The sequence below is a fragment of the Typopeltis vanoorti genome, chromosome 20 (genome assembly GCF_054136105.1).
Source record: "Typopeltis vanoorti isolate ZY-2024b chromosome 20, IOZ_Tvanoo_1.0, whole genome shotgun sequence".
NCBI lineage: Eukaryota > Metazoa > Arthropoda > Arachnida > Uropygi > Thelyphonidae > Typopeltis > Typopeltis vanoorti.
The window spans coordinates 63886927-63910875 of record NC_143568.1 but is presented as its reverse complement, the minus strand read 5'-3'; the positions used below and the strand labels follow the sequence as shown (position 1 = coordinate 63910875).

At 34.5% G+C, this 23949-nt stretch overlaps 1 protein-coding gene across 1 annotated transcript in view; it reads right to left on the bottom strand.

Moving 5' to 3' along the window:
* The window catches only part of LOC150095501 (cytochrome P450 3A8-like), a 50667-nt gene that overhangs the window by 1743 nt on the left and 24975 nt on the right, over positions 1-23949 (bottom strand). Inside the window, exons 6-13 of the mRNA XM_090410005.1 lie at positions 22140-22228; positions 20161-20306; positions 19203-19318; positions 16789-16915; positions 14555-14715; positions 12544-12632; positions 8621-8764; positions 5413-5575 (exon numbers count right to left, since the gene is read on the bottom strand). Of these exons, the coding sequence (XP_090266131.1) occupies positions 5413-5575; positions 8621-8764; positions 12544-12632; positions 14555-14715; positions 16789-16915; positions 19203-19318; positions 20161-20306; positions 22140-22228 (1035 nt within the window). The remainder of the gene's footprint in view (positions 1-5412; positions 5576-8620; positions 8765-12543; positions 12633-14554; positions 14716-16788; positions 16916-19202; positions 19319-20160; positions 20307-22139; positions 22229-23949) is intronic.

Here is a 23949-nt window from a genome sequence, read left to right as displayed (position 1 = left end):
TTCGACTTTTCCTGTAATTTACTACTTCTATCATGGAGTCTTCCTTATGCAATGGAATTATTTTCCCTCTTTCCATTCTACTGGAACTTTACCAGAAATGAGGCTTAATGAAAGAAAACAGCTTGGTCAAGGGAGGTGCTAATTCTATTGCACATTCTCGTAACACATGGGCCAATATGCCAGCTAACATTGTGGCAGTGTTCATTAAGGTTCTGTAATATACTAAGCACTTCTGTTTCTTCTATTTTTAGACTCTCATCAGTTAGTGACACATTCGGCACTGCAATATTACAACCAAGATGGTACACGTTCGCAAAATGATCACTAATTAAACTATTTGATTTGCTTCCATTTCCTACCTACCTACCATCAACACTTTTTAAGGTCAATCTTCCATAGTTATTCTCATTTTACTTGCCACATTGCGAAAGAACTCCTTAGGATTTCGTTTGGACTCATCAGCTAGATTTCTCTCATAACTTTGGCCTTCCTTGCCATACAGGTAACCCACTTTGCCTGTACTTTATACTGTTCATGGACATGCTGATCACTTACTTCTTCTTTATACTTCTCCGCAACTCTTTGTCTGCAACTCCTGCGAAATAATACTATTCACACTTGATTTCTCCTCCTGAATCTGAGAATACAGTCTGATACTACTTTCCTTAGACACTCTGTGATAATCTTCCCTGCTCCATCAACATCTTTCTCCAACAAAATTTCCCATAGCACTGCTGAAAGCTGACTTCTCCGTCTATCATAAACCAGACTTGTAACCACATATTTACCCTTTCTTAAGAATATTCAGCACTCCTTACAATCTTGGTGAAGACTACATTATCGCTTTCTCCAAGTGCAGACAGTTTAACTAAATTAGTTATTGATATGTTCTTCGACGCTATGACCAGATCCAACACTTTCAAACCTCTTGTCCCTTCCATTACATCCTGTCTCAGGTAGTTATCTCTCAAAAACTATATAAACTCCATTTACTTCCTTATTATCATTCCTTCTTTCAGTCTATGTCTCCCATAGTTAAAATCCCCAGTAATAATTACTCGACCGTTATTCATCATGCTAATTTCCAAATGCATACCATCTGCATTCTCCCTTATACCTCCTGGATTATAGCAGCAATCGGTTAAATGATTAAATATTTCATCCTGTTGATCTCTACTTCACGCCAAATAGCCACAAATGAACTGACCTCTACATACCTGCCATCTTGAGGCATTTCTATTCATTTTGATTACGCAAACCACTCGGCCTGGTTGGCCGAGTGCTTAGCGTATTTGCTCTCCAGCCAAAAGGATGCGGGTTCGAATCCCGCTGTGGGCATGGATGTTCGTGATTATCTGTGAAAATACTAGTGGTCGTGTAGATGGTGTTGGTGTAGATGATGAAAGTAGTAGCGGAGACTGAGAGTTGTGGGATAGTTGCCCTCCCTTGAAGAGTCATTGCACTCCCTGGAGGTGTCATGTAATAATAATAATTTCATCGTCTATCATTAGCAAAACGCCTCTCCCCATTCTGTGTTATCTGCCCTTCTTAAAATTATCTTTTCTTTTGTTCATTTTATATTACGTTCTTGTCATTATTCTTATTCTGAATAGCTTTAAAATTTCTCTATAATTATGCTTAGTTTGATTAATGATTTTTTTGTATTAAATGCCACCTGGTTGTTCTTAAACTTCCTGGATTGCAAAGCAAGAAGAATACATCCATTAAGAATGTTCAGTCACCAAACGAAAACCTGGGGTGCCATCTCAGTTTGCTGGAGGCCCTGTAAGTAGTCAGTTGGCGACCTATAAGTAACGAAATATGAGTAACGAAAACGGGTTATGAACGCTAACTAGATGTGTTTTTTTTGTGTGTTATTGACTAATTCAATAAACCTTTGATTATATTGAAAAATATGTCAGTCCAGTGTTCTTATAAAAGAGCTTCCGTAGCTCAGTCGGTACAGACGAAGCCTTTGGTGTGTGGAAAAACTTTGGGTTCGATTCCGGTCCATGATGACGTGAGGAATCTTTGTCTGGTCTGTTTCGAGTAAAGGTGATTTAACCTGTCTTATACGGAAGTGAACGGTTTTTCATACTTAAGTTCTGATTTCTGGCACCTCAAAATATGCAAACCGGCTCCGTGAACACACACACACACACACACACACACACACACACACACACACACACACACACACACACACACACACACACACACACACACACGTACAAACGGATCTAGAACCACAAAAAAATGCATACTTAAACCTTCATTAGGAGGGCTCAACTCGTCCTGAGGGACGAGGTAGAAAGGGGAGAGAACCTTATACGAATAATTAGATAATTCTTATAAACTGATTCCACTTTAAGTACAAGCAATAGAAATTTTCATTTAAGCACAATAAATGATTGTATTAGAATTGCATGCAAAGAGAAGTTCATTTCTGCTCCAATTTTTAAAACGGGTTATTTTGCGAACATTTTTAACCTCTGAGCTCAGGTGATCGATGTCTTGAAAAAGTATTTAGAGTATGAATATTTTCAAATAGAAAAAAAATATATATATATATAATATTTACACATGTTCAATAAATCTGATACACTTCCTGTTATGTCTTTATTGTGCTACTGATTTAGTTTCATTTTTGCAATGCAGAGTAAACGTGCAAATAAATTAATAGGAAGAAGTTTATTACCGCGACACTTGTTAATACTTTTTTGTCATGTTCTCATGAAACTTTAGGTTTCTCCTCTTCTACGGAAAATAGCTACTAACGTACCTTGTAGACCAAAGATTTTCAACCGGTTTGCCGCGAGAGGTCTTCAGGTCTACCCCGAGATTTGTGAAAACAAATTAATTGAAAGAAATAATGTCTTAATTTGCTCACTTATTTATTAGTGTCTGGTCTTCCATCCGCACCTGAAGCTCCCTTATTTATATTTTACGAAACTTCCGGTTGGTGAATCGATTTAAAATGGCGTGTTAATTAGCTTTAATCTTTTGATAAGTGTTCACAAATAACTTCATTTAATTATCTTATTTTTAATGTAACTGTAAGAGTTATTTTATTTATTTTTTTTCATTCAGTTAATTTTATTCAAGTTACAAAGATACAAATGCAGTCCATCTTTTTGCTTGAATAGTTTTATCATTTACAAGTCTTTTAAAATATTCAGCCGGTTTTTCGCTCAAGTGAGAATGTTTAGATTGTAAATGTCTTTTTGATTTACTTGGAACCATAGCGTTGTTTGCTAATTTTTCGCCATAAACTAAGCATGTAGGACGTGCTAAATAAATCCGAAAAAGTCCAAGACGCCAGTTACACAATCGCAGAAATCGTTGCTAAAAAAATGAAATCTCACACAATTACAGAATCTGTAATTCTGTCAGCATATTGTAGAATTGTTAATATCATGTTTCTCGAGGAATGTGAAAAGGAGATTTTAAAAATTCCTATGTCAGATAACACGTTTATCGATATTCACGATTTCGCCAAAGATTTCCATTTTTAAGCGGTATCTCACATTAAAGAAGCAAATATGTTTGCTGTTCAGTTGGATGAATCAAGTGATGTAACTGGTAAAGCTCAACTTCTAGCCTTCAGTAGATTTATTTATAAGGAAGATGTTATAGAACAGTTTTTATTTTGTCGATCACTCCGGAAACAAAGAAGGGCCAAGATATTTTTGATGTTGTTGATAATTACTTTAATTGCCATAACTTGTCTTGGGATTCTTGCATCAGTATTAGCACTAATTGTGTCCGCTCGATGTCAGGAAATGTAAAAGGATTTGTTACACTGGCTCAAAATAAGAATCCTAGAATTATTTTTACACATTGTTTTCTCTACAGAGAAGTACTATCGTCAAAATCATTGGTACCTGAACTTTAAAAAGTACTAGACGAGACTATCAAAACTGTCAATTATACAAAAGCCAGGCCGTTACAATCGAGATTGTTTGCAGCATTATGCTCCGCAATGGAAGCTTCTTACACGCAGTTGTTAATACATACAGCAGTGAGATGGTTATCTCCTGGACGAGTTTTATCAAGATTTTATGAACTAAAGAGGAAATTCTAATTTTTTTTGACAACCCAACAATGTGCGTTATCAGATTTTCTTAGCGACGAGCTTTAGTGCAGTAAGGTTGCCTTTCTTGCTGATTTATTTCAATCTTTAAATACACTTAATAAAAGTATGCAGTGATACTGTGAAAACATTCTTACTTCCACTGACAAAATTAACGCATTCAAGGAAAATCTAATACTTTGGGAAGAAAGAATCAGAAAATAAAATGCAGTGAATATGTTTGAAGTGGAAGCTGAATGAAAATATAATTGATCTAATTTTACAAACCTTAAGATTACTAAATACAAATATTAAAAAACATTTTCCCTCACTTTACATATCATTCTTCGATTGGATAAGAGATTCGTTTATCTTAAGCGCGAGTAAATTGGTAAATTTAAAGATTACAGAAGAGGACGAATTAACAGGTATAAGAAATGACAGAGGTTTAAAACTAAAACATTCACCAATAGATACTACTTCGTTTTGGTTATCTCTAAGAAGTGAATTTCCCAATATCACCAAAAAATCAATAGAAATACTTCTTCCATTCTCCACGTCATATTTGTGCGAATCAAGCTTTTCCGCAATGAACATTATTAAGAACAAAAAAAAATCGCGGCTGGAAGCCTAGGAAGATGTTTATTTAATACATTTAATATTCATTTAAAAAAATCAATAAAGATTTTTTAAAATAATTTTGAGTATTGTTTTTCTTACTCAATGTTAATAATATAGTTTAAATTTTTTTTGGAACAAAAAGGATAAGTAATTACTATTATTAATATGTTTTGTGTATAAATCAATCAAAATTATACATATTTTTTGCCTGATCGTCAAACAAAATATTAAAAAAATCTATATTTAGTGTGCTGCAGAATTTGAATAATTAGTCTAGGTGTGCCATATTATGAAAAAGGTTGAAAATCACTGTTATAGGCTGTTTTCGCTACTTCAATATCCACCTTATTCTTATCATCCTTTACTCCTTAATATAGAAATGATTGTTTCATTTGTGGTGTTTAAATCATAAAATGTTATTTGTAGATGCTCTCAGTATGATTTTTTTCATAGCGAACTTTGGGAAAACTTGAAATATTTTTGTGCTACTTGCCCTTCAGTTTATTCCCACAATTTATGAAATCCAACTATCAGTAAACGCACGGTGATCACGAAATGAATTAATTATCCAGAATGATATCGTTTTAGGCGCAGTGTAGGTGATAAAAATTCAGATAAAATCATTAACAACAACTTTAATCTCCATTTATTACCGTTTATGAAATATATAAAACTGTAAACATAGTGAGCTGGTACCAGAATTGATTAACCAGACTTACCTTCGTCTCAGGGCTTACAGAGAATCTCACATAGCGTAACACCTTTGCTAGACACAGTTTTACTTCCATTAATGCGAATCTCATGGCAAGGCAGTGCCTTGGTCCTGCTCCGAATGGTAAGTAAGTAAACGGATGTCGATTGGCTTTGTTTTCGGGTTCAAACCTATAAATGATTTTAGAAATGTAATTTCAACTATCAACGTTCAAATTACGACATTTTCTTTCTAATAAATAATCAAGTTTAAAAGTCACGATTACAACAGTGAACTGAATCTGATTTTAGCAAATAGACTTCCTAATACTTGCTTTCCTCATCTTAACAAGAAAATCATAGTAAGGTTTTTTACGGAAATTTAAATGTTTTAAGGAAATTTCATTTGTTTCTTTAGTCAGTGGCATGTTATCTAAGGATAATTAATTTCCTGTCTCTGATTCCTGGGATCTATCCACAAAACGAAAATATACGTTTGTTATATGTATTTTATTAGATATATTAAAGTTTTGAGACTATCCTTTTGAGAACAGTTCAGCGGGATACGTATCGATGACTGACATATTTTAAATAAGAAAACAAAAGATTCTCACGAGATATTAACCAATTTCGCATAGGGTTTTCATTCATCTTAACTGTGTTTAAAATAAAAGAAATTCCCGGATGGTGATTTCATTTTGGAACCATAAACAAAGAAGGTAGTTCTAAGGAACAGTATTAAAGGATGCGAGCGAAGAAGAAAGAGAAAATCATCGGCAAATTATAGATATCACTTCTGATGAACAGCGACCATGGAAAGATTTGCAGGTAAATATAACATAAACTGAAGGTCACGATATCTCTACTAAGCAAACCAATTTCTGCTGATGAGAGCCGATTTAAGAGAAACATTTATCGTATCTCAGAAGTAAAATATACCTAAATCGACTGAAGAAACATAGCATCTTACATATTGAGATGAAAAGAGTTGCTTTCTTCTTTCAAAAGAAGGCCATTCCTTTCATCAAAGCAGAAAAATCTCTCGGCTTGTGTTGGTTTTTTTTTTTTTTTTTTTGTGTGTGTGTGGTTATAATTATCAGATGAACTTCTATGAAGCCATTGTATTATTAACAGGCAAAATGGCCAAAGCAAACTTGCATTGCATAGAAATTCTGTTATTTTCGTGGCCATTTTTTCTGTCAGAGAGAGATTCATCATGTCCTGTTAGATTAGATTCTAACCAAGATTCGTCCATCTTTCAATCCAAAAAGAAATGTCGCGTTACACTTGCAACAGCAATACAGAGACTCACTTACTTTAATGAATATAAGTTACACATGAGTAAGGAAGAAATTTTTTTTTTTTTTTTAAACCGGGGTAGTGTTACGGTTGTGTTTTCAGGAGCAGTTTGGAAAAATTTCGCGAAAAATGTTTAAAATAGTTGGATGATTGGTATTTATCATAACTCTCATAACCTGTAGCTTTGTTCATTTGTGCAGTGCGATGTTTATCAGATAATAACGAGAATCCGGCATTGTTCTGTCAGATAAACTGTGAAGAGGATTCGCTTTCATTTCTAGAAATTTTTCATAAGTTCTGCCACATGGATGGGAGTGAGAGAGAGAGAACTAAATCTCAATATCTCAGAATTAGATGTGCAGTTTAAGGATGAAGATCCAACACTAACCTCAAGTTGAAAAATAAACAGACCACAGTACGCAACTTTTTTAACAGCACTTTATGCGTAATCTAGAAATTAAGAGAGACGCTTGAGTTTCTGCTTTCGTTTTCAGATGAAGACGTCCATTTCGCCGCATTTTGTGAGAACAAAGCCCCTCTTATTGAGGTTTTAAAAAGCAGTTAAAAGTTCTTCATTTGGTCTGTAGAAGAGTTTCTGAATTATATTGAAGCAATACCAACACAATACTCATGATAGGAGATTGAGAAGCAGGAGCGGAAGTTGTCTGTATAAATTACGAAGTCGTCCAAGATTAAAATTTGACATGCGTATCAGTTTGATAATCGCAGGTTTTGACTATGCATTGACTTGCGGCATTTTAAACATATCGTCTCTCTCTCTCTCTCTCCTTTATTCGAGGCAAAGGAACAAAAATATATTTCGATTTTGTTAACCCGGATAACGTTTTGACCTTTTGTGCCTTTCTTCCCCTTCAATTTGATAAACTCTTTCTTCAGGACACACACACATACACGCACGCACGCACGCACGCACGCACACACACACACACACACACACACACACACACACACACACACACACACACACACACACACACACACACACACACACACACACACACGTCGAAGTATACAGATGACGGACGTTTTGCATGGGAATATGCGGTATGACATCAGGAGTACAAATACGAATTCATCTATTATTAGAGGAGAAAATCGACCGTATAACCCACATTATTTCAGACAGTAACATATCCTGTTATGCTTGGGTACCAAGAGATGGCAGCACTTGTTGGCCGGTCTCTTCACCGGTGGCTCCCTATAATTAGTGAATGACATGGGCCACCTATCTCTGATTCGCTACCGTTGGAGATTGATTATTGAAATTATTCGCTTATACTCCATATAAGCGAATAATTGGCGTTAGCTTATTATTATTATTATTATTATTATTATTATTATTATTATTATTATTATTATTTAGTTTTTTCTAGTGTAAGCTTATAATTTTATGTTCAGTAATCAAGTTCAGCTGGAATATGTTTCATTGCGATGTTATTTTGTTTCACTTACTGAAAAGCACCCCCCCTGCCCACTATATTTACGTAGTAAGGTTGTATGTGAGGGTAAACTTGAATTACAGTTACGGTGCAAAACACAATAAATTTTATTAAATTTTACAGATGAATTATGTGACACATTTCATCTAATAAGACTATCTTAATTATTTAATCACAAATAAAATTCCAAGAAGTAATTCAAGTAATCCCAGAATTCCAAGAAGTAAGTGTTTTCTATAGAAAACCACACTCGATTCTTTGGAAACTACACTTAGTTATGTGATGTGATGACTCGCGTGTGTCTGTCACAAAAGGTAGGTCTAGAAATTGTTCACAGATGTCACTATATTGTTATGCTTCAAAGTTTCCTTAAAATACAGCAGTTAACTCATGAGTATCGAAAGAAATTCTAAATTTATACAGCTATCATGAATCCTGAAATATTTTAAACGCAGGGGGAAAATTTGGATAATCTTACCTTTCTGGAATAAACTCTTCTGGATCAGGATAGTATTCGGGATCGTGATGCATAGCATACACTGGAACACTAACAATCATGCCCTTTGGGATAACAATTCCAGTGTCGCCTAATTTATAATCATACTCGGCTCTTCGTTCCAAACTGTAGAGAAATAAACAACGTAATTAATTTTTTTAATTAAAATTGCACAAACTATGCATAAGAAGGCAGTAATATTGTGAGCTTTTCATTTAATCGTATTACAGTATCCATTACACCTGGTGAAAGTACGAGTAATTTTTGTTTGTGTACGTCATACTTTTTTAAGGGAGTCAAGAATCTGTCAGTTACCTCTAGCTCCTCTACAGTAAACTTGAGGGTAAACTTGAATTACAGTTACGGTGAAAAACACAATAAATTTTTTTAAATTTTACAGATGAATTATATATATATATATATATATATATATATATATATATATATATATATATACTGGGTGTCCCAAAATTTACGCATGAAGTAATTTTGATTGAAAACAAAGGTTTTTAATTAAAATTTGTAATTTCTTATTGATTCATAAAATATACAGTATAGGGTTATGCATGGAATAGCATTTCGGGTAAATGGCCTCCACGGCTTTGCTGGAACATACGCACTCTTTGTTCGAAATTTTCCATGACCGTTTTGCATAAATGTGGCTGAATTTCGTCGATACAACGCTCAATTTCCTCCTTCAAGGCGTGGGTGGTCGTGGGCTTCTTGGCATAAACCTTAGACTTCAAAAAACACCAAAGAAAAAAGTCCAACGGCGTTAAGTAACATGATCAGGGCGGCCAATTCTGATCACCAAAACGGGAAATTACACGACCAGGAACTGACTCATGCAGTAATTAATTGTTTCTCGGGCTGTATGGCATGTGACACCGTCTTGTTGAAACCACATGTTGTCTACATCCATATCTTGCAATTTAGGCACAAAAAACTGGATTATCATGTCGCGATAGCGAGCACCATTAACTGTTATTGCCTTACCAGTCAAATTTTCGAAGAAGAATGGACCGATGATGCCTCCAGCCCAAAATCCGCACCAAACAGTGACACGTTGTGGATACATTTGTTTCTCAACAATCACTCGTGCATTTTCTGAACCCCAAATGCAACAATTTTGTCGATTAACGAAGCCATCAAGATGAAAATGAGCCTCATCGCTGAAGATGATTTTGTTAGAAAAATAAGCATCCACTTATTATTGTTGTTCCATAATCCATTCAACGAACTCTCTTCGCTGTGTGTGGTCAGCAGGCTTCAGCCCTTCAGTCAATTGAACTTTGTAAGCATAAAGATGCAAATCTTTCGTGAGAATACGCTGTAGTGAGCTTCTCGAAATGCCCTATTCAAGACCACGGTGTCGAATTGATGTTCCTGGACTCTCAGCAACACTCTCACGAACTGCTTCGATGTTTTCTGTTAAACGACTTGTTGAAGGACGGCCAGAGTGTATAAGATCACTAATTGATCCAGTTTCCTTGAATTTTTTAATTAATCTTTTCACAGTTGATGAAGTTAAATCACTATTCCGACCATATTTTGTACGTAAATTGCGAATTGTAGCTGCCAAACCATCCTTATTTTTAAAATATTGCTCAACAATGCGTTGAAAATGCGTTGTTCTGTCGTGTAGCGCTCCATTTTTAATAACCCTGAACTGTCAGCTGTCACGCGGTCTTTTTTTTTTCTCGTTGGCAACACAAATAGCGCAAATAGCGCTAAATTTAAATCTTGCATGAATTTTGGGACACCCTGTATATATATAACTGTTATTTCGATTGAGGTGTCATCGGTGGGTTGTCATTTTGGTGGCATATACATACGTGCCATTGCCGCTGAACTGCAGCAAACAAAATCAACAAATGGCGATGCTCTGGCTTCACTAGTGCAGGAAAACACCCAGGGCTGTTGCCGAAAATGACTGACAGTGTGTTCAAACGGCATGCAAAAATTGGCTACAATCGGCACAATCGGATGAGTTTTTGAGTACAAGTAACACCATGCTGAGAACTAACACTGTACGAAAAGAACTCAATTTACTGAATTTCCAAGAGTGAGGAGCGCCACACAAGCCGTCGTACATCACAACAACGAACAAGGCATCCCATATGGCCTGATGCAAAGAGGGTGTGAACTAGACAATTCATCAGTGAAAAATGATAATCTGCAGCAATGGATCAAGATTCATCTGTTTTTCAGTCCAATGGCAGGGTGTGGATTCTGCCTGGTGAACGCTTGTTACCACAGTGTGTTTCGCCCACAGTAAAGTTTGGTGGTGGAGGAGTAATGGTGTTGGGTGCATTCAGCTGCTGTGGAGTGGAACCACTGGTCGTTGTCTGGTTCCATGAAGGTAACTCACTACCTTGATATCTGGATAATCAGGTGCTGCCTACACTGCGGAGGTTTTATGGAACAGACCCAGGTTACTATCAAGGCGACAATGTCCCATTCCACAAAGCTGCAGCTGTTATGGAATGGTATGAAGAGGGACGGGGTGTTAAACTCCTGTGCAGAAACTCTGACTTCCATCCCCAGTCGAACACCTGTATTCGATGGGGATTGAGGCGGCGATTGATGTCCAGAGCAGAATGTCCTCGATCTGTCGCTGAATCAGCTCTTTTTTGAGGAAAATGGAGACAAATTCCATCTGATGTCTGCTGCACATTGGAGGAAAGCCTTCCTCATAGGGGAAGGAGGTGATTAAAGCCAAAAGTTGATATATCCAATATTAGGATTCACTTGCTTTTATCAATTGTAAATTCATAAAGTGTCCGGACAGTTGTTAGTAGATAATGTATTTATTAAATAGATTCGATTATATTTATGCCGACTGCTTGAAGAACCATTCATATCCCATTTTTATCGGACCTTTTCTTTATTTTTAGGAATTCACTTCAAGTTCCTTTGCATAAGAAACGCAATTATACTTTAATAAAAGAACATGCTGTTACTCACCAAGGTAGTCAAATGTTTTCGAAAAAGTAACCAATATAAGCTACAGTTATGAGAAACAACCGCTAAAAGGGTGTGTGTTCTTATAAAAGGGCAACGTAATTACAAAGGAGATGTAGATAATTTAAAAAGCATATGTAAAATAAATTTATAAATTAAGAAGGAAAAAAAATGCGTCTTTAGAATATATAGATCGTTGGTATGAAAATTTTAATTCCCGAAAGAAGAAATGTAAGAAACCTGCTTGATAAACACTTTAGTTTTGGACGAGCTTACAAATCAATAAAGTGTCTCCGTATTTAAAAGAAAAAAAAAACTCAATGAGTAAACTGACGTAGTAGGTGTTGACGTATAAGAGTAACATGATCCTCCTCCAGCAATAGCATCTCAAATTTCTTAATAGTTTTCAAAATAAAGTTGCAATTTTTTTAAATAATTATAATGTCAAAATTTATTATATAAATTACAGTATGTTGTTTTGAAATGTAAATAAGTAAAGTAGCATGAAATTGTGGATGAAAATAATTTCCTTTTGTTTTCCACTAATAATATTCATTTCGTCATAAATAAGCCAACAGTATATAGATATCATATGAATTTTATGCATAAGCTAAAAATCAACTGCATTCATATTGAAAAAATCAAATAAGTAGCATAGAACTTGATAATAAAATTAGAATAGTTATTGCTATTCCATCGGAGCGAATAAGACCATTAATGAGAAAATGCTGTACTATCAGTTCACAGTAATAGACATACAATGTAGACAGTGACTACATTTTTGATGTTTCATAATTTGCCTTTTCTTCACTACTATAATTAGGATCAGCAAAACTCATGTAAGATGATTTGATATTAAAATTTGAAAATCACACTGCCACATTTTTCTGACACAAATTATAATAACAATAATCTCAATACTCAATAAAAATGTAGATTACTTTACTGCAGGAGGAAACACGCGTAGAGTTTCGGAAACAACACAATCCAAATATTTCATTTTGTTGACGGTGTCATAACTGAATTCTCCCTGGAAGTAAAGAAAAATAAATTATTAGTGAATTCTAAAGTTATAAATTAAATCTTATATTTTAGCAGTATGGATTATTAAATTGATCATCATCTGTTTACAGATAACACATATTAAGAATCAGTAAGAATCTTAAGATCAATTGCATTCATTTGCTATAGGCCTTGTGGCCTCTTGTATGTGGATTGTGCATATACAGAAAGTAAATATGACGCCTGCCAAGCTGATCAGACTTTAATGAAGTTTAAAAGTATAGATAAAATACTTTGAATTTTAGACTATTTTTCTAATCTGCCGTTCTTTTTTATGCTATGTCAATTATTGATGCTTTTCAATAAGCACAATGAAAAGTCCTGCATGTTAAATTAGAGCCTAATTATGGCTGCTTTTCTCCAATCCAAATAATAAAAATCTGCTTTGGACAAACAAAAGTTTCGTTTTTTGCTGTCTTCATTTGCTATTATAGAACTGCATCGATGCTAATTTTGTATTCAGAGATACGTTTCCCTTTACCTTTCCATAGGGATTGTCTCTAACCATATTCATAGGAAAGATATCATTTCCTTCATTGCAGATTTATTTGGATCCATTTACAGCTTAGTCGTGTGGTTTTAATTCAACCTGACGAGCAAAACAACTACGGTTGGGAAAAACCTGGATTTGAATCTAGTCTATAACCCCAAGAACTTTTATATGGCTCGTCAAATGATGAGAAGAGTCAGTAGCATATATACGCAGAGCGAAATAATCCTATCAGGCAGGTTTATCACCCCTCAAGACAGGACAATCAGCCAAGGAATAATCAAAAATAACAGACTTTGCAGATTGCAGTCATAAGAGTTCGTTATCCTATTGAGAGAGGAATGATTTTTTAAAATGTGCATCATACACATACACTCACCATTGCTCTACGTGCAAGTGCAAACAGATAATGAGGATGATTTTTCCTATTATTCGTTGATATCTTGCGGAGTGGCATTGCCGTACTGTTTTGATTCAAGCTGAAACTGAAGGTTTCACATTAATTCCCTAAGAAGATTCATCTTTTTGAAGATTCTTCAGTTGCATCTAATCTACGATCTTGTTCGTAGGAAGCATATCGAACTTTTCATGAATGTTTTCTAATGTTGTTGTGATAACAAGTTAGGATATTAAATTCAGGTTTTTCTGGTATTACTTCTCTAATATCGCGTAACGGATGAAAGCTTTTTCTGTAATAAGAGTAGCGTGAGGGAAGACAAAGGATATACTTTGAAATTGAGTATTAGATCTTGCTCTGATCGTCCCATATGATTCGAATTTACATTACTGAATAACGACGTGGCGATGAATAGATTCGACCATAATGATTGAATTGGCTCATAATTCAAACTCCTTCCTTCGCCTGTGCATCAATAGAGTTATGACGCTTCAGAAACCAAGGAGAATTACCTAACTTTTCGGGAAATGAGAAGTGTTTTGATGCACAGCTTCGCATACAGTTGCTTACTTTTGAACACATTGTAGCTAAACAAAGGCCGTGAATAGGAGGCCACATGCTCAAGAATTAGAGAAGAGAAATCAGTTGTATTTGTAAGTTTTTATTTATATATGAGGCTTTTTCAAATGGCTTGACAAGTGCCATGTTTGGTGATTAATTTACGATATTTGTAGAATTTAGACTTAAGGTAAAAACTTGGCTTATTTACTTCTCAATACAATCCTGTTTACCTTTGTAACATTTCAGTGTTTCTTCAATCGCTATTATTGCTTCGAAAAGAAAGTTGTACACTAGTAAAACTAACTACATTTGAAAATGACGAAGGAAGTAATATCAAAGTAAAGTATATCTTTATTATAATCTAGTCAATTAAAGCTCCTTTGATAAGACACTTTCTTTGCAATTTAATTATGCTTGAGGGAAAGAGCCAATAGATACATACGTATTCGTCGAAGATCCTATCCACTTCCTCTATAAGCTTTTCCTGACATTCTGAATTTAAAGCCAAATTATGTGCAGTAAAAGACAATATAGATGTGATATTCTCGTATCCAGCAATGAAGAACAGAAAACAATTGGCCACCAGCTCCTCGTGAGAAAGGTCTGTAAGTTTAATAGCTGATTTCACTGTGTTGCATGCAGCGAGTATAAAAATTGTTCTATGCATCACAATTTTTTTTAAAACAAATACTATATTACTTCATATTGTTTTAACTGAATTAAAAGTAGTATGAACCTAACTTATTTATGACCTATACAAAACGAAGACAAATTAAAAAGTAAATTGATAATAAAATATCTTATAGAATTCGAAAATATAAAATGCATTTTTGATAATTATAAATTAGGAATTATCCTGTTACAAAATTTTAGCCTTAAAAATCCTAGAGAAACGCTGTCAGAGACCGAAAAAATATACCCAGTTCACTACTTATATTTCAATATAATAACATTTCTTAAAAATACGGATTTATAGCTAGTATTAGAGGAAATTCTAAATAGAAAAATAAAATAATACTTAAACGTAACAAACACAAGCGGTTTGATATAGGTAAGATTCCAGCACAAATATCACTGAAATAATCATCTTGGTAATATTATCTAATATTAAAATAAATCATGATGATATAAAATTGATTAAGTTCAGTGGAGTTGCATATAACATGCACTTCGAAATTAAGGACCTTTTCAGAATTATTATGGCAAGTACTAGTAATATAATGAGTACTATTAATGAGCCGGCCTGGGTGGCCGAGTGGTTTGCGTGTCCGCTATCCAGCCAAGAGGCCATGGGCATGGATATTTGTGATTGTCTTACAAACTTTGTGAGGAAAGGTAATCTGCGACCCTACCATTTATTCTTAGCAGAAGACATCATGGCCCAAACCATGTGAGGTACGGTAGTGACCATACGGCATCTACGGACATCAAATGTGAAAATTTAAATCAAGTACTAGTAATGAACAATCTTTTCACCCGCGAAATGTTTACGCAACCCCATGTATATAGGTATATAAAATAGGCATACAAACCAAACATTTACTGGTAATAAATCATAAGAAATTTATTTTAAAACAGTTCTTTGTATACATATAATTTTACCATTTACATAAAGAATTTAAAACTACATCCCCAAATCTAAATTAATTTTTGGTCGCTGAGCATTTACTGGCAACAGTAAAAAACTTTTTACTGTTGCTAAATGTTTTAGCAAGCCCCACATTCGGTTATGCGACCCGATTTGAGGTCGTGCCCCACAGTAGTGATAACATACAGTAGTACAATTTGGTGATTTTAGTGTGTGTGATATTACATATCTACATCTCATAAGAACAGACAGGGATGAAAATGATATTCCATCCCCACTCCTTTAAACTTACTCCTATTTGGTTCTTGGTGCCAGAATTGTATTAAGGGATAAAATTACGAATTGATATATACCAACTTCTAAGAATAGTTATTTATTATTATTTCAACTGAATATTATCACTGTAGTATACTTTGTTAACTTCCATGTTTAAAAGTTCCAACATTCAAAAATTTAGACTATAGTGTTATCTTTATGTAAAAGGTGACTAATCATGGCTCTTATCCTCCCTTTTGATTTTTATGTGGGGTTCTTCTGTGATGCTAATGACATTAAATTCTGATTGAGATTATCAGTTATCAGTTCTGGGTTTTCGAGTATATGGACGAAATGTTTACAGTGTTGGTTCTTAGTGACGGACTTGTATTTTTCAGTATTTAGGATACCTCCGTTTTAGAATGAAAACACACACACACACACACACACACACACACACACACACACACACACACACACACACACACACACACACACACACACACACACACACACACACACACACACACACACACACACACACACACACACACACACACAAATTATATATCCTATTATCGTCTTATCATCCATGGTCTACATGGATATGTATAAAGCAAAGAGATGTTTCTAGAGACTAACTGTGCATCTGTAGAGTTCGAAGGATCGAGGCATCCTACAAATGCCTCGATACTCCTAAGATCTTTCCAGCCACATAATGGATTCTTCAAACTAACTACAGAAGTACTCAAAATAAGGCAGCTTTTATACTTTCAAACAGTACCATGATAGGCGTAATAAAATGTTTTCAAATAGTAGAATAAACTTTTTACCTTTATATTTAGGTTCATAATGAAACTTTGTCTGAAATTTTTCTGCTTCGGGTTCTATGTTTTCGACTTCTTCGATTTCTGTTTCCTTCACTGCTTCCATCATCATCTGAAGGAAGTCATTTTGAGGCTGAAAAAAATAACGAATATGCAGTTTTGCGCATAAAATGAATGTGTATTATTTTAGTTTATTCTTATACGAATCGAACTTTAATGTAAATTTTATGTTAGTCACTGTTATTCAGAACAATTTTAATAAAATACGCTGAATTCAGATACCAAGCGTACGTTTTGTGAAAGGAACGATTGTTATTTAAATTGAATGTTGTTATCTGGATGTTTTGTGAATGTCTTTAAATTATAGATGAAATCAATATTCGGTGTGAGGCCACTGAACTGCTTATTGAGACCTGAATGGTCTTAATCCATGTTTAGCTTCTACATCAAGAAATGTTTTTCAGTATCTAATCATTAGCCTACCCAGAGAACAAAATATACAGGAGATTTAAAACTTTTTATGTGTTAGTCTCGCATAAAAAACATACCACACGAACTTCTTTTTTTTTAAATCCGAATACGGAGATTAATCAGAGTACCTGCAAATGTTCATGAAACCAAATCTTCATAACTACTGCATTTTGGAGATCAATAAGAATGCTGGAAATTCAGATATGAATTACAGATTTAACAGAGACAACAGCAAAACAAGAGATGTTTTGTTGTTTTCTCTTCGCTAATTTGAGAAGTTTACCAGTGCAAATGTACCAGAATACATAACGTTGCAAAATATGTGATGCCCCTCTCTTTGATTATTGGCACTGGCCTTTCTCAGGAAATGAAGGAACTTAATCTAAGATATAGAATTATTGCAGGAAATTTACTTTAAAACAATACATTAAAATATCTAAGAAACAAAATTCAACAAGTAGATTTAATTCTACCGCTCCCGTATGATTTTCAATAGCTGGTAAATTAAATCGAAAATTGGTATCGATAGATCAAAGTGGTATCAGTAATTCAAATTGGATTTAATTTATGTGCGATTCATATAAGTAATGTTAATTCACTCCGATCATTACACCTGCTGCACTTCTAGTTTACTGAACCTTCAAGGTTTTTTGATGGCAGACTGCACTCTTTTGTATTCCAGTCCATGGCACCATTTCGATCTCAGGTAAGCTTTTTTGGATGTTATTCTCCAAATGTTGGCACAGTGTTCTTCTTCTGGTCTCTTTTCTACATGTGACAGTCATCTCAGTGTGCAAGCGTTAATTTAATTAAGGTTTGCACTCTGAGATGAGAGTGATTTCAACTTCGTATAAAAGAATAGGTCAAAATGACTGTCGCGTTTATTTGTATTTTAACTCTTGTTCAAAGAATTTTGGAAGGTGAATAATATTCACCTACTAAATAATAATAATTTTAAAAGATTCAGATCTAATTCTCTTTTAGCCAAAACTATTCGTTACATATAAGTATTTCAAATTTCGATTAAATTTATTATGTTATGAGGTATTCCAACTTTATTTAGCACACTCCAGATTCTACTCCATAAAAGTTATCATGTTCTCGTCTAAAGTCTTGATCACATTTCATTTTTACTAATATTTAGTTTTAGTAGTAATATAAAAATCTTATCAACAGCAGCAAATCTTATCTTCAGAATTCCGTTTAATACTCATCACTGTTTTCAACAGCACATGGTAATATTCTTGTTAGTTTTTTATATTTATTTACATTAATTTATTTATTTTCATATGTATATATTGGTATGATGAGCAATTACTTCCATTCCTCAGAATGGAAGGACATTTATGGAGGTTTGCCGTTCTTTAGTTAAATCTTGATCACTATATTTGATTAGTTTTGCTACTATTCCTCAGCACCTGGCACATTCTTGTTTCTGAGTTTTCTTATACTTTCTTCTTCTGATAAAATGTTTAAATATTTCTTGACGACAAATATGATTGAACTTTTCAATCCTTTATTACAGAAATTCCACACGCTTCTGGTTAATTTTTGTTACCATATATCTAAAGACCTGGAATTTTGTAATTCTTTACGTTTAGCAAGTATTTAATTATTATTTTTAAATATAAACTATTTAGTGCAAAATGTTAATTTACTAGCTAAAATAGGTTCAACCTCGATTTGGATTCAGAATAACAACGGAAGCAAACGTTGACCAAGATAACCAGGAAATATGTAAAAAAAAAAAAAAACGCAGTAACAACTGAAAGAGTGGCAAAGGTACATAATCATTTTATAAAACTGATATTAAAATAAGTCCATGTCAGGAGTTCGTCGAGAGTTTGCAACACGTAGAGATATTGTAACGAGTCGTATTTCGGTTATTTATCGAACAATCTGACTTAAATTATTAATCTGAAATTTAATTTAGTTGTGCCTATCATTACCTTCACTTCTTTTTTCCTTTCATTGACCACTTGCAAGACTACGTTTTGAAAAAAATTGAGTACTTCTCCTGAAAATAAGGACATACCGAGTAGCTTTCCAATTGACGGGAGCAGAACTAAGGGAAGAAATATATTTTTTTGATTAATCTGCATGGCTGATAACTGCAAATCTTGTAATTTGGAAATTTCAGAAAGAATTCAGCAGTAAAAAGCAATAAAAGTTTAATATTTTTATCATAAGCATATTCAACATTTTATCACAAAATTTTAATAATGTTTATAAATCTGCTTTATAAGTTGTTCAGATCAAAGACCAGCACGAAATATAAATACCTTGAAGACTCGTGTTAACTAGCTAATTATGTTCTAGAAGCGCGATTTATGAAGCAAATTCCAGTAAAGTCAGCGAAAACAGCAAAGTCTAAAAGGCTTAATCAAGCAGTTTTTAACCACACACTGTTTGTCTTCCGGACTGCAAACTTTACAAAAGTGTCGAGAGTAACCTCCTGAGATTTGCCAGTGCTGAAATCTCTTTAATCAAGAGTATTAAGTAGCAAATCTTAGAGCTTTTAGAAAGAGTTCTGTGTCATTTAACAATGCAGAACGAAGAAAACCCCTGACGGGATTTGTATTTCTGTAATTCCTAGTCAAGTTCAGAATTTTTTTTTTTAAGTTTCAAAGAAAAATACTATTTGCTTACTTGGCTCTAAAACACTAAGCAAGCTCAGTGTTTTAGGATAAGTAAGATTAAATTAATTATTATTAATTACGATTAAATAAAGCGAAATGAAACAGGAATGAACAGGTGATCTAAATGAATGATACAATCGATTGCTATATTTGTTACGTTTTTCAAAAATACAAATTAATATAACACACAGTCAGAAAATATTAGGCTCATGTTATCGAAAATCAAACTGTTGTCTAATAATACGAAGAAACAATTTATAATTCTTACAAGCAATTAAGAAAGCTGGAGCAATATCTCTGTTGAACATTTTCCTCGCATTTGCGACCACTGGGTTGTCAGGGTCATTGTGAGAGTCGATCTTTACTCCGAAAGCACTGCAGCATATGGCATCCATTGTAAATGCTCCGAATAATCTGAAAAAAAAAATGATTGAAAGAAGTTAAGGGTGTACCGTATGAGCAGGTGAGTAAATAAATTAAAAAAATATACTTAAAATATGTTGATTGAAATACTCAATTTACATAACCTCATTAGTAATGTGATGAGTCATGCACTTGAATCGCAAAAATATTATGAACGCAGGTTATTTTATTCTGCGTGGTTTGTTCGAAATTATTTTAAACGAGTTTGTCTGTTGAGTACATGGGTATCTTTAAGATAACTTTGTCCAGCTATCTAAGCATTTGTTATCGCGGTATGCAAGGACCAGTTTAAATAAAACTGCATGTTCTCTTCAAACGGTGAAATAACTGGATGTCTCTGCTCAAAAAACAAGCGAGATGGATTTGACTGAGCTTTGAAGAGCAGACAACTTACACTCACTACTTGCCTCAGTAGCTAAGTCTATTAATATTCTACTATGAATCTTCTTACGAACCAAGTTTCGAAGATTTGATTATTGTTTTTAAACTCCATTTTTTCTCCATTGATATTTATATATTTACATCTACATTTCTCTCAACCTTGTAAGTTTTTTCAATGTTAAATTTCTTTTATTCTGCTCATGAATTTATTCTGACTTGCAATCGGATGGCGATTTAAATCCTTTTGAGCTACAAAACCAACTCAAGGAAGCCCAAAAGGAATATATTTCATTACAGTACCATTTGGAACTGAAGAAACATCAAATACCAAAGTTTAGAATGATAAAAGAATGAAGAATGTTTATTACAACTAATGCTTGTGTTAAACATAGTTGCCTACTGTTGGTGAACAATGTTATTAGGAGGAGCTGGTTAATCAGGCTCTTAGAATAGCTTACTAGCAAGTATTCAGAATGGCCATCAACTTGATCTGCTGTTTGAAGTGAAATCGGTTGGTGTTTTGATCACAACTAAATATCTAGCAGTGTTGTACGACCTACTAGACGTCCTCACTATAGAAAGAAACTATTTTTGCATGTGGTTCCTTTTCTATCGCACGGTGATTATTAGCCCTTTTTTGGCGGTAGACGGCATGGCATATAATCTAACTACTCTTAAATTAGTCCAACACGTAGACCTCATTCAGTTCTTAATGAACGAAAAAGCATCGAAATTAAGAAAACACTAAATATAGTTGGAGACTAATCAGGAAAAAACAAATTTCCAGTCTCACAAAGAGAAGGAACAACATTTTGGTTAATTATTATGCAAAACGATTTGGTCAATCTTATTTTATTTGTATTCTGCACTTTGTTTATGCTAACTAGATGACACTAGTTCATAACAGTTGATAGATTCAAATGTTTATTGTATCATAATAATTATTTGCAGAGTCCTTTACGCCTCATTAAACGATTGGCCTGGATCGTTGTGTAAACTCAGAAATTAGGGTTAAGATACACTTACAATACATGCACAAATATCCCCCTTTCGGGATATTTGTGTGTGTATCGTAATACATTCATTGAGAAAGTATCTATGCTACCTAGCTCCTCCATGGATTTCACGCTCCTAAATCCAAGGAATAGTCTTGGATTTATAAGGCCATTACCGATTAATCTGGAATGTTCTGATTGTGATTACTGATGACTCATAGCAACCTATTACTGTTAGTATTTTTTATAAATACAATTATTTGTTACTAATTTTTTTCGCCTTTATAACTTAAATTGTATATAAGTATTTTGACTACTGGTACATTTTTAAGTGGATTATTGATTTTATTAACATAAAATATTTCAGAACATGAACTATATTCTGTTAAATAATGTGTATTCATAACATAGACAAGAATAATATAGGGGATATCGTACTTTTACTTACTTCTTACAGTCGATTGTCTTTTCTTTCTTAGCAGCTACCAAGAAATTCCGTGTTAAGGTGTCACTACATTCATTAATAATCAAAGCTATCTAAATGAAAAAAATTAATTCGTAAATGAATATTTTTTCCTACATATATAACTAAATTCCGTGGTATATTTTATGATAGCAGTACTTAAACTAGAGGAAATAAAATCTGTAATATTACAAAAGACATGACGTATGTACGTAATATATTCACTATATTGGAAATATTCGTAAACACAAACTACTATAGATATTATCTTTATATATCCCATTCAGAGATATTAACTCTGAGTCTAACTCGTAATCCCCAACAATAATGAATCGTATTGTGTAGTACGTGTGCATTCTATTGTATTAGATCCTTCTTTATTCATTTCCTGATATGGATTGCCGAGTGGATAAATAACACGATCTGCAACCAATCAGCTATTGGTTCAAATCTCACCGTGAGCATGAATGTGTGTGTGTGTGTGTGTGTGTGTGTGTGTGTGTGTGTGTGTGTGTGTGTGTGTGTGTGTGTGTGTGTGTGTGTGTGTGTGCGTGTGTGCGTGCGTGCGCGCGCGTGTTGTAGTAGTAGTTGAATTTCATCAAGCAGTGTGACACCATCACATCATTGATGATCTTGAAAGTTATGTATTTTGCCTTTAAAGCCCGGTTTTCGAATTATCTAACAGCCTGCCTATGGTATTAATACTGATTTACTATTCATTTACAACCATTCTTTGGTTTGATTCACATAAAATATTGTCATTTAGTATGCTAAAAAAGGGAGGATAAATTTCAAGTTTAAAAAAAGAAAAAAACTTCGTCTACCATTTTAATGACAATCACTTTATTTATTTCTATGACATCCTCAAATGATTATCCATAAATCAAAGCCCTACACCTTCGATTGTAGTTGTTTATTTATGAAGGATAACAATCGGTTATCCGTGCGGTTAGCCTAGTGGCTACGGGCTTCGCAACAGTATGCTTGGAGAAGGAGTGTCCTGGATTCGATTCGCGTCGGCGACGTGAGGAACTTAAGGATCTTTCTCAGCCATAGCCAATTTGGCCGGTCTTGGGCGTGGACAGCAGGGTTTTTCACACCAGTTTATCTAGGGTTTTTCATCCCGCAAGCAGGCAAACCGGCCCCTAGAACACACAGGCTACAGTCATAGGATATAACACGGCCAGGAAGGCTACCGTAAACCACCTTGCTCATAATCATTTCCCTGGATGGCGGCGTACAGTATATACAGGGTGTCCCTGAATTCACGCCCAAACGTGAAGGGATGGTAGTACTCACCGAAACCAGCAATATTCGCCATAGAATATGCCACCGCAAACGCAGTGAGGGGTCGGAAATGAGGGGCAGACAACACAGGTTTCCAGAGTCACATTTATTGGAGATAATTACAACAAAAGCTCCAAATCCGCCCACCAACGTTGATACACGCGGCACAAGGGTGGAGTAGTGATTGGCATACCTGCTCGTAAACTTGTTGCGCACATCGACGGCTGCGACGGACAGTGAATCGTATTGCCCCCTACCGGCACCGGGCTGCGTTTGCGGCCGCATATTCTATGGCGATTGTTGGCGGTTTCGGTGTGTACTATCATCCATTCACGTTTGGGCCATCTATTCAGGGACACCCTGTATAGCTACCCTCAGAGAGCAGTAAGGCTAAATACTATCATCAATCAAACAATCGGTTATTTGGTTGGCCAGTCAGCGATATGAAATGATCCAGGTATGCAAGAGCGGACCTTGCTATTTGGAATTGAAGCAGCGATTGAAGCAA